The sequence below is a fragment of the Tachysurus fulvidraco genome, chromosome 8 (genome assembly GCF_022655615.1).
Source record: "Tachysurus fulvidraco isolate hzauxx_2018 chromosome 8, HZAU_PFXX_2.0, whole genome shotgun sequence".
Lineage (NCBI taxonomy): Eukaryota > Metazoa > Chordata > Actinopteri > Siluriformes > Bagridae > Tachysurus > Tachysurus fulvidraco.
This window is the reverse complement of record NC_062525.1, coordinates 9,324,538-9,337,605: the sequence shown is the minus strand read 5'-3', so window position 1 is coordinate 9,337,605 and position 13,068 is coordinate 9,324,538. Positions and strand designations below refer to the sequence as shown.

General features: G+C 38.3%; 1 protein-coding gene across 1 annotated transcript in view; it reads left to right on the top strand.

Moving 5' to 3' along the window:
* Positions 1-13,068, top strand: part of prkcea (protein kinase C, epsilon a) — a 55,129-nt gene that overhangs the window by 11,265 nt on the left and 30,796 nt on the right. The window contains exon 2 of the mRNA XM_027163129.2: positions 6,350-6,413. Within this exon, the coding sequence (XP_027018930.1) occupies positions 6,350-6,413 (64 nt within the window). The remainder of the gene's footprint in view (positions 1-6,349; positions 6,414-13,068) is intronic.

Sequence of the window (13,068 nt, the reverse complement as noted above, 5' to 3'; positions counted from 1 at the left end):
AATATAACATATGACAGGTTATGATGTTAGGCAAATAATCAATGATAATGATGCAATTAGCAACACTAGCAGTTTTTTTAGTAATTAAAGAGCATTGTACAATGTATTAAAGCACTGATAGTTTTTTAATGTTTGTGGTTATGGATCCTCTCTCTCTCTCTCTCTCTCTCTCTCTCTCTCTCTCTCTCTCTCTCTCTCTCTCTCTCTCTCTCAGTAACTAAATTGCATTTGTCAGGAAAAGGTCTGACACTAGAGAATTATTCAGAAAAAAATATTTTTGAATAAACATCTCTTTAATCTCCATCAATGATTAAACATGTGTGTTACATGTTACTGCAGAAATCTTATATAAGAATGAGCATATTAATATAAACCCAAACTAGAACCTGCACTATTGTCTGTACTGTTGTCTGTACTGTTATTATAGAAAATTAATCAGCACCTTCTGATCAATCGGAATAGAGAATTTTAAATCACTGATAAGATTTAATATTCATAATGCTTGTAAATGTATCTATTGTGAATCTCATATAACATATTACTTTCACAACTCACTTATTTTTTCTAACAGTCAACATCTATATAAGAAATTTGTGCCTCAACTATTTTAGCACAAGCAAAAAAAATAATAATAATAATAGTATGGAAGAACAAATGAAAAAGAACAAAACAAAATGAAAGAAGCATTCAAAATAAGTCTAATTCAACCAGCCCTGCTTGTGATAATCACTTATGTTAAGAATAATGCTGAATATTGTAAAGTTTAAGGATGACTAAACTCTTTGTCTTTTAATTTATAAGACAGCATTAAGTTCATTAAAAGACAGTAAATATTAAAACTCGAATTTAACCAAGCTTCAGAGACATTAGAGAAATGAACTGAGTCTATTTTGAGTCACAGTTCTAATTGTGTGTGCGTGTGTGAGTAAGAGAGAGAGAGAGAGAGAGAGAGAGAGAGAGAGATTATGTGTGTGAAAGTGTGACCTGTTTATTCTCTTTGATTTGTACCTATGTATTTGTACAGCAGTGATTGGAGCTGAAGTGCAACAGAGATGGGAGGAGAGCACAGGATGAATGATTTGTCTATGTCTGAGAATTAGAGCATGTGAGAGAGTGCAGAATGTACAGATGCGCAAACAGCATTGACAGCAGCTTAGATTTTCACAAATGACAGGAAAAACCAACAAAATGTTTCGGGACGTGTTAAGATACCGTGTGTGTGTGTGTGTGTGTGTGTGTGTGTGTGTGTGTGTGTGTGTGTGTGTGTGTGTGTGTGTGTGTGTGTGTGTGCGTGTATGTGCGTGTATGTGCATGCTAATGATGAGAGCTGCTGCTGTCCCCACATTATCCTTTGCTTTATTCTTGCACCTTATATTCCTTGCTCACGTACACAAACACACACAGTCCTTGCTTCCTCTCTCTTCATATTGCTCTCACTGTCTCTTAAATGCACTCATTTACATGTGCATTCTGTATTTTGCCCCTTTAACACGTGTGTGCATAAGTCTGTGTTTGTGTGTATATACCTGTGTGTGTAATGTGAGTCGGTGCTGAGCAAAGCTGCTCTGCATTATTTAGCTGCCACAAATCAGCTGATTGACAGGTCTGTCACTGTGCTGCATGCTCATTGTTGATGATTTGCCTCTTGAACCCTGGTTTGTTTTAAGAGTGGAATATGTATTTCTGTTAAGTGTCATATAAAGGGTTTTCAGTGTATAATGTCAGAAACACTGATGAACCGGGATTGTACAATAAACTAGTAAAGGAACGATGGCATCAATTATCATATTATAACCACACTTTAACACCATGGAGGTTTTGTAGGAACTGTAGAGAGCAATTTTAAGGTTTGTTAACTGGGGCCTTATCAAATGACATTATCTTCTTCACACTATAGTTTTAACCAAAGACCTCAGTCACAAATGCAGTCTGACTGATCATGATATAAACTAAAACATATGACAGACTAACAACACAAACTGGAAAATATCAGCACTTTCGTATTTTTCGTAAATAAAATATTTTTTCAGTTCAATTGATATTTATTGGTATTTCCCTTTAATTCAGAAATCCAGATATATCTCGAGACCTCTGATGAGCAAGGCAATGGTGAAAGTGGCAAGAAAAAAGCTCCCGCGACAACTGAGACAACCCCTTGAGAAAAAAAAATTAAAAGACTTAAAAGATGCATCCTCCTCTAGGGGCAATGGATAGTGAGATTATAAATCATTAAGCTATTCAGGTGTAGAAGACTAAATATGTTGAAAGAATTCATTCTGGGGAAGTGCAGAAGGCAGTCTTCATCTTTGCAGCAGCAGTTGATGCTTCTTTCTTAATGAAAATTGTCTTAATGATGCACTGTATACCAGGGGTCTCCAATCTTATCCGGAAAGGGCCGGTGTGGGTGCAGGTTTTCATTCCAACCAAGCAGAAGCCACACCAGAGTCTACTAAAAGCTAAGAACAGCTGATTAAATAGGTGGAATCAGGTGTGGCTGCTGCTTGGTTGGAATGAAAACCTGCACCCACACCGGCCCTTTGTGGATAAGATTGGAGACCGCTGATGTATACAGTAGAGAGAGAGAATAAGGTAAAGGAAGGATGAGCGTGTTTTGAACATTGGGCAGTGTTCTCTTAGTAGTTAAGGCTCTGGGTTACTGATTAGAAGATTAAAAGTGCCAGCGTTGGGTCCTTGAACATGGCACTTAACCTTCTTTTTGTATCATCTCTGACCTCAGCTTCCTCAAAAGCTGTAATACATAAATAGTCTCTCTCCTTTAATTGACTTTCTACAAGCTGAGATTATTCTTTTTTTTTCACTGGCTTATATGAGGAAATAAAGATTGATCTAAATATTTACACAGAAAATACATTGTTAACAATTATTGAGTTTAGGAATCATTTATTCACAAACTGACTGTATTATCCAATTTATTTTCTACATATGAGGAATTTATCCTGCTAAGTGCAGGTGCATTAAATAAAACATTATCATAATGAAGGCTGGATTGCTCCTTGTAGTAGGATGTAGTTTAGTCATGTGGTAACACATCAGTCAAATTTAAGATTTAAGGACACAGTCCACCAGGATTATATATAAAATATTTAAAAAAAAATTAAACAATTAAATTAAACAATCAGATAGTTAAGTTAAAAATGATGACTTGCTGTCACAGACTTTCAAAATATGTCAGCTACAATTGTGACACCAATGAATGCACAGACAATTTCTGGACTTTATTGAAATAATAAAATGGCCACACTACATTGTAGTGCATAGTACAAATAGTATGTTTAATATGAAATTTTTATATAGAACTCTACCAAACATTGTAAGTGCCACTGCAATAAATTCATCATGAAAACAATGAAAATGTCAGTAACAGTAAAATGCCCAGTGTTTTAGACACCAGGCATGTGAGAGTGTCTGGTTCTCTGCCACAGGCTTTGTTACTTTCTGTAATGGAAGACAGAGTTCTGGTGACTCTAGGCTTTGTTTATGTGTGTCGGTGTGTGTGTTGTTCAGCCGTTGTTTGGCCTGGCTGGGAGCACTTTCTGGGTGTGTGAAGTGAAGCGAGGCCATCGCTGGGGCATCGCACTTCTGCCTGCATTCTGTTTGTGTACGTGTGTATGTGTGTGTGTGTGTGTGTATACAAGTAATGCATTGACTACAGTCTACAGTCCTCCAGCACCTTCTGACGAGAGTGACTTTGGAAAATAGGACACACACACATACACACACATGCACACACCCACTTGGAGCCAGAGAATCTCGACTGTGTCTTGCCAACATTGTTTAGCTGCAAAGCGTTTACCCCCACTTATACAGACAGTATCATCAGAGAAAATTGCACACGTGGAACAAGTGAGGACACACACACACACACACACACACACACACACACACACACACACACACACACACACACACACACACAAACACAAACAAAAGCTTTTCCTTCCTTTGCTATATTTAGTGGCCATCGAACTTTAGAGACAGCCTCACTCGAAGAGACAGCAGTTGAATAGAATCAGATGACATCACCAGAAGGGGAGGGACTTAAATGACAGGGTGCTAGACATGTCATCACCTCATTTGTGCTCTAGATGACATCATCAGCTATTCACAGCGAATCTGTTTTTCAACTTATTCCACTGTGACATTTCCAGCAAGGCATTTTCCTTAAGCAGGAAGACGTTAAGTCATACTGTGTTTTGTGGATTTGGCATCAAGTCATGGATATTTATATAAATATTGTAACTTGATATTATGTTTTTTTCTGAAGAAGAACCTGTTTTCAATCATGCAGTTTGTTTAAACATGGGAGAAATTGTAATGCGATGCTGAAACATGGAATTAGACATAATAAATCAGAGCATTATTAAATAGCAACTTTCAGGTCAGTCTGTCAAGAGTAAATCTCATTTCTATGAAAAGTTGATAAGCCCCAATTAATGTCTATTTTCATTGGATGTCTTATTCACAATTGTGTATGTTCATGATTTTTTTTCTGATTGGCTGATTACATCCAAAAAAGGAAATGACAGAGAGAAAGACCTAGCGCTACAGTAGCTAACTCGAATAAAGGAGTCTGATCGAGTACCTGTGTGATTTTCACATCACATGAGTTCCCTGGAGGTTGTTCAGTTGTGGACATTAGTGATTAGCACAAGCAGCACATACATAAAAACGGACATGTAGGTTATTATTTTTTTTTAAATGCCTGTTACACTTGTATCGATTTACACATAGGGATGTCATGATTTTGCAGAAATTAAGCGCATCGATATTAGGATGCCCTGCGATGGGTTGGCACTCCGTCCAGGGTGTATCCTGCCTTGATGCCCGATGACGCCTGAGGCTCCCCGTGACCCGAGGTAGTTCGGATAAAGCGGTAGAAAATTGAGTGAGTGACATATTAGGATGAGCTTGAAGTCACAAAAAAAATCTGTGAAATCCTGGAGTGACAGTGCATCACAGAGCATCTACAGTGCACCAGACACAGCAGGTTTGTTAGAAAAGAGCCAAGTAAATCGAAGCTTGCCAATACTTTAGCCTTATGCTAAAATAAAGAGAATGTAGTGTGCTAATTTTATAAGACAATGTTATAAAATAAACCGATAAATTGTTATGGCTTGCACTTTAATTTATTCTGATCATTTGTTTTATAGTAATTAAATAAAAATGAGAAAATGGCATTTGAAAAGATGAAGGTTCTGATAATCAGTAATTCTACAGCCGAAGACGGTCGTGCTGTACTGAATGGCCGCTATTCGGTCTATCTACTAGTTCTGACATTTCTGTCCCAATTATTTCAGACTCCACCCATATGTCGGTGTTTGTACTCGTGTGTAATCAGATTCAGCACTTTATCACGGGATCTATTATGTATGCTGAAAAACATGATCTTTGATGTCTAAATATTCTGTGAATATCTGTGATGTAGCGTCATGTTTGAAGCCACAGACAGGGGTAATGTATGTATGATGAATAACAAATAGAAAATTGTACTGAATTTAGAAATAATCCTGTTCACAGTTGTGATCTGAACCATCCAAGTATCCTGATTCAGCCATCTTCCTGACAACCCCATCCTCCTCTATCTATTGGACATGCCAGAGCCTTCACTCTTTCCATCCCCCTCATCTCTCACTCTCTTTCTCTGACTGTCTCTCGCTGGATAATGAGATTAAGCGGTGGTTTCCTGTCAGTGTAAAGCTTTTCCCTCTCATGGCTCAGATGCCCCATGCTGTGCCGTTGGCAGGGTGGGCGTCGTGGTTGTGCAAATGATCTGAAGTGGATTTATAAAACATCAGCATTCTCCATGCTAAATGTCTGTAGCTCAGCATGTCTATAACTGAGAGAAACAGCTATATAGGAACATGATGAAGATGCTACAGTGTGGCAGCAGAGCATGATAAGAAAATCCGGCATACTTATCCTGTTATGCAACACTAAAATAGATCACGACTGCAAAAAAACAACAAGTGCAAAAATAGTGCAAAAAAAAAATTAACCATGGATGTGATATTTTTGGTAAATAAACAACCTATTGTAAATCATTCTTGAGCATATAAATAGAACATGTTTTTAAAAATTATTAAATAGATGCAATATATAGAGATCACAAAGGATAAAAATATTATTGAATGTTTATTTGAATTTTTTCTACTAATAAATTAATAGCACAGAGGTTGATGAGATGCATGGCATTATGAAATGAGCAGTGAATAGTGCTTTCATGTCAGACAGTGCTTTGATGGTTTAATCTCCCAAGCCATCATCTAGAGTGATATTTTGCAGAGTACAAGTCCTCTAATCTCTGATCCCATGTGTGCTCTCTCCTCAGATTGACCTGGAGCCTGAGGGCAAAGTCTATGTCATCATCGAATTGTCAGGATCCTCAAGTGAAGGTAAAAATTAAGTACATATATACATACATATGTACGCACATACATACAAACATAAATACATATGCATACATACTGATTCTAGGTGTCTGAAAATCTTGAAATTGTCATTGTGTCTTTAATTTATCGGAGCAACGTTTGTTCTGATAAAAGGTTCTGTTTTGCTTTACAATATACTTTCTGATACCTACAGTATGCTTTAGAGCAACAGGTTTAGTACTCCCTGTGCTAGCCTGGCTGTATGTGTGTGTGTGTGTGTGTGTGTGTGTGTGTGTGTGTGTGTGTGTGTGTGTGTGTGTGTGTGTGTGTGTGTGTGTGTGTGTGTGTGTGTGTTGGAGACAGTGTTGGATAAAGTGGCAGCTATCTGCAGGGAAATCCCACTCTTTTAAACTCTGAAAGTGTGTGTGGGTGCCGGAAATGTGAGGATCATAGCGTCTGAGCAACCTGAAGAGCTCCCACGCAATACTGCAGCTCTCAACTGCAGGCTGGCACACACAGGCTTCCTGTGCACTGGAGCAAGTCTAATGAACCTCCACATATCAGTTTCAGGATATCAAATGTGCACATTTTAGCTCAGCTTGGCTTTCTTCAGAAGATTATTATAAAAAGATCACTCAGAACTTTAAGGAATTGATTTAAGCTATAGTGAGTATTTTTTTTTCTGAGGAGCAGATTGTTCCTGTGTGAGTTTTCACATGAGAAGTTTTCCTTTGACGCTGAAACACAGAAACACTGAAACCTCTACTGTACATGGACCATATGCTACCAGAGCCAGAACTTTATTTTCCAGATTGTCTCAGACAATGATTGAGACTGAACCTAACACTGAGTACAGCATTGAACATCATGCCATGCAGCAGTATATACAAATGCCCTCACACAATAATGATGCTAAATTTATACTGTACTTAGCTATTTTCAGGTGGAAGGATCATCCAAAACAGATCGTACAGTTTTTCCTGAATGCTTGAACAATTTATTAATAAGTAGCAGTCAGGGGCTTATCAGTGCATTTTTGTTTTAAATTCACAGTGCAATGCACAAAGCAAAAATATTGTGTATACTGATGGTCAGAAATACGATTACATTGTAGGACAAAAAGCCTATAATAAAAAAAAATCACATAATTTCATAAAAGTGAAAGTGAAAATGATTATAAAATCATAATTTTAGAGCAAAATGTAATGCTTTATGTTATATTTTTATTTATTCACTAGAAGAAATGTTTAACTTTGTTTTATAGTGTGCACTTATTTTTAGACACTCCAACAAGCATTTAGGCCAAATCCCAAATGGTGTCCTGTGCACCATGAAAGCTCACTACATGACATATGATGTAATGATGCTCTTAAAACCTATGTAGTGAACTAAAATACCCAATAGAATGGCATTTGAACTTGAAAATTGTCTGACTCCAATTCGTTTCTGTTGGAAATTAACTTCTGATACAATGGTTTTGTTTGTAACTTGGTCATAGTTGTATATGATTTAAAAATGTAAGTTAAAAAAACTTACATTAATTACTTTACTTCCTTTGAAATGGAAATGTGTATTAAAATGTGTTCTAACTAAAAGGATCACATGAGACCTTAAACAGTGTCATATTTTTCTTCTATTTTCAGATACAGAAAAGATTATGAGGGTTCACATATAAATTTGTTTTGACAGCTCTAATGTAGATAAGGCTTTAAACACACAGAGCTGGTTTACCAACATCCTGAGATAATATCCCCTTGAATTCCAGAGGATACTGCCAGGATTAGCAGACACACACACCAAAAAACAAACACACAGATGGATGATTAGTGTGTAAAACGATAATGGTGGTGGTGTGTGGTTGACACTGTAATCACAGGCCCCTGCAGCGTGGTGTTGGTAACTAATTTCAGTTTAATTCTAGCTTGTCTGTGTCTCACTGCAAACAGCCGTTCTGTGCTAATGTGTGGGCATGGCTCAGCACCCTGTGTACAGTGCCTGGTCACTTTGCATGGACCGTTAATGAAAGTTCAGCATCATTCATGCCTCATTTGAATGGTCTTATGTGCACAGGTCTGTGCTAAGCCTGGGCTGTTATATCGCCTCTGTTCCAGGAAGCCTACTGCAATGTGACTCTGTTCGTTCTCATGCCTATTGATTTCTGGTTGATTTGCTACATCGACCGAGAGCGCAGTGCTTTCCCTGGATGGATACCATTACCAGTTTGGGCCTCATTCAAACTTGTAGCCTTGTAGGTGTTTTACCTGGATGCATGCACACACACTTACCATTAAATCAGGTGACAAGTAACTTAGAATTTATGTTTCAAATGCTTTTTGTCAGTCATTTGTATCTACTCTTTACTTGTACCATGTTTTAAGAGTCTGCTTTTGATTTAATGGTAAATTACAAAAGTCTCACAGTATCATTCATTCAAGGAAAAGTTGTTGCTTTCTGCACAAATGGCTAACAGGGTCTTCTTTTTCAGCAGTGTACACGTTTCTTTTCACATGTGAGCCCTCATGGTAGTTTCTTTGTAATCCTCCTGGAGTCTTGGTGCATCATTTTCCCCAGAATTTCAACTCAAACTTTCAGCCTTTAAAGTCCAAGCGTGATTTATACAGTATGATGTATAACAGATGGAATTTGTAAAATGTGTATTTTTAAGACTTTGGTTTGTCTTTATTTATCTGCATCGTTTCTTTCCTTCTTTCTGCTGATAAAAAACTGCATCCTGCAGGCCAACTTATTTACACAATTAAGCTTGGCCTTGGCAAATAGCTATGCCATTTTTTAAAAACCCCACAGTTCCCAGATATTTCTTCAGTTCTTCTTTGTGTACTTTATGTTTTCACCTGTTCCACTACTCTATTGTTTGAATTCAGCTTCCTCAATAGGTAGCAGAGCACTGCATGATAAACAGTCATCAAGACGTCATGCTGAAAATTTCCCTGGATTTGCAGTAGGTCATGTCCTGATTGACTGCTTTATCGGTTTCTTAGGATTTTCTCATTTTCAAGTTACACCTGTAAAAGACAATGTGAAAAGAGTCCAACATTAACAGATTATTTCCCCAGCGATGACCCTAACATGACCTTGCTCCTACTCCCATGACAACAAAAGTGCACAGTATGTCCTTGTGGCAGTATAGAAAAGAGAAACAGATAATCTTTTTCTGTTTCCACAGTCAGACCAATCGATGACACACACAGACACACAAGAGAAACTCTCCAACGCTGTGAGGGGGAAGCTGAGCTATTTTCAGTAATGCCTCAAGCTATGCAGTCCTGAATAGCTCTCTCTGCAGCTCCCCACAATCCCTGAACCATTACCCATAATCCCACCTGCTTGACCCTGTCCTGCTCAACAGTAGTTCAGGCCTGAAGATAAAAGTTTTATCTCCTTTCAAAGCTCTGCTGACTCCACAGGCCCTATGCCAGAAAGTCAGACTCCATGTAATTATTAGATTTGGAGTGAGTCCCATTTGGCGCAGACTCATATTCCTCTATACTGCCAAAAAACCTTTCACAGAAACACTGAATTTCATACACAGTGGGCTAAAATTAAAGATGGTGGGTCCTGTATGTTGCATCCTTCGGGGATGAAGTTAGTAAAAGAAGATTCACTCAGCGCGACTCAGCTGGGCTTTCTGAATCAGTCTATTCCTGATCATCACAGATGACACCAGAGGGATATTTATGATATCTGTCCTTCTGTCATAGCTCTAAAACAAGCATATCATAAAATAAATGTGTGAGAATCACTTATCAATGGATACAAAGAACATCTTCTGAGAGTATGACGTGAAAAGAGTTCATCACACTGTACATGGTCATGTATTTGCTTTTATATATAGACCCAAATTACTCACTTTCTACTAACTAATGCAATAAGAAGGATTAAGTTAATTAACTAACACTGCCTGGGGAACTCATGTGGACTAGTGGTGGGCTTCTTTATTGTATGTGTCTGTATGTGTGTGATACATGCATGTATATGTGTGGTGTATGGCTACTAGAAATGTTTCGGGGAGGCTCATTATATCGGCTGACCAGGGTTTATGTGTCTCAAAATAGCAAATGAGATTAAGCTATGGATTATCAGACACAGATACACGCACACCCAACTGGAATCCTAGGGACATGCAGACTTTATGTTAGTTGCTCAATTGGAAAATGACATACCTCTGTGTCTACGTATTTCTAAAGAGATCATTTTTCCTAGCTTGTTTGACACCAATCAAAGGTCAGACAAAATAATTGAGTAAAACAAATATGACACAATTATGCAAAGTAAACATTTGTACACCTGCTAAAAACTTACTTTTCCAGCAACAAAAATAATTCTTATACAGTAATTATTGCTCAGTTTCAGATAGCATTTTATGTCAAGCACATATTTAGGAAGATTATTGCCATTCCTAAAGTATTTTTATAAATGCACAAAAAAAAATAGCCTTGGAAAAAAATCTAGGAAATCTACTTTTGCTCTGTTGAATTATAAATATGATATTGCACACATGACACAGTTAAAAGTTTTGCACTGATCAATTCATTCTCGTTATCAGAACTGAAACGTGTCTGATCTGTCCACATGAACTGATCATGTAATCACGTGATCATGAGTAAGAATATAAAGGTGTAAATATCTTCTATAAGTGTATTCAAGCCTGTTCAGACTGTCAGTGCTATTATCATATATATCGGTGATATACACTATATTTGTAAGCTTTCATTGTCTTATTGAATCTGTTTTTCTATGAAGGTGCTATTAAGGGAGGCAATAATATTGGAGCTGATTCTCTCTCTCTCTCTCTCTCTCTCTCTCTCTCTCTGTCTATCTATCTGTCTGTCTGTCTGTCTGTCTCTATCTTATTAACATTAGTGGTAATATTGGTTGGTTTGAAGTTAGATATATATTTTTAACATTCACACACACACACACACACACACACACACACACACACACACACACACACACACACACACACACACACACACACACACACACACACAATGCACACACACACACACACACACACACACACACACACACACACACACACACACACACACACACACACACACACACACACATGCACACACAAACACACTTATGGCTTCTAGCTAGCCAACACTCTTTTTTGCAGCTTCAGTGCACACATTGAGGATGCGATATTAAGCCATTGCTTCAGCTAAAACCTCCTACTTTCTGTTCTGTTCTGTTCTGTTCTGTTCTGTTCTGTTCATCGTTATATATTCAGTGCCATTCCAAGTCCTGTTCTAGCCTCACCTAAACTTTCTCTGAGGCTTAACTCGTTTATAATATGTGCAACCCATCACCAATTACCATGCAAACGCATGTGGTTCTGAATAGAGTGGTACAGCGAGAGGTCTATTTTTAGACATACTCACTCTTTCTCTCGCTCACTCTCTCTCACACGCTCACTGTTTTAAGCCTAATCTTTTCCCACCATTCCTTTCTCTCTGTCTCTACCTCGTTGCTCAGATCCTCACTGCTATCTTTGACATGGTTGAATCGATCGGTGCACAAGTGTGTTCGGGGTCTTTTCCACTCTCTCCTCATGTTTGTACAGCAGGGCAGCCCTGGCGCGCTGATCGTTTAGATTGTGGGGGTCGTCATGGAAACCAGCCTGTGAGCTCACAGGTTTCCAGGGATGGAAAAAAGGCAAGAACAAGGTCTGGAGAGGAAAGGAGAAAGAGGCCAAGGGATGAGACACATGCATGTTAACAGGACTGGTCTGAGGTTCTCATCTGTTTAGAGTCTGTTTCCAACATACTTATAACATCTTAAAATCCAGTTAGAGTCCATAGTGTTTTTTTGTGTATTCATGGAAATTGTAGTTTTGCAAATGTAGTATTTCTGCACAGTGGAGTAGTTCTTGTCTGCTGTAATATGTTGAAAGAGATCAAGTGAGAGTGATATTTGCCAGATGGCTTGTTAGATAACACCGCTTCTAGACACAGCATGTCCATCATATCCCTGAATTTATCCTCAGCCAGCTTTCAGTGCTTTTCTGAGAGAAACAGAGATCGCGATTGAAGAATAAATCGCTGTCCCCTTCTCCAAGCCTGTTTTTTTTTTGTTACTCTAATTTTAAGAAAGACAAATGAGGTGGGGCATCATAGGTCTCAGTGAACATTATGAAAGAATGGTTCAGCAAAATATCAGGTTTACACAATGTACCTTGTACCCAAAATATCTGGAGTCTTCCTTATTCAGATTTTTCGGTAACAATTACTACATTATCATACCCAAATTCATGCATTCATTCATTCATTTTTTTACCACTTATCCGAACTTCTCCGTGTCATCGGGCATTAAGGCAGGATACACCCTGAACGGAGTGCCAACCCATCGCAGGGCACACACACACTCTCATTCACTAACACAATCACACACTATGGACAATTTTCCAGAGATGCCAATCAACCTACCATGCATGTCTTTGGACCGGGGGATGAAACCGGAGTACCCGGAGGAAACCCCCGAGGCATGGGGAGAACAAGCAAACTCCACATACACAAGGCGGAGAATCGGGAATCGAACCCCAACCCTGGATGTGTGAGGCGAACGTGCTAACCACTAAGCCACCGTGCCCCCCTCATACCCAAATTGTATTCTGTAAATATTCACTACAGTTCTATTTGTATTGTGTTTT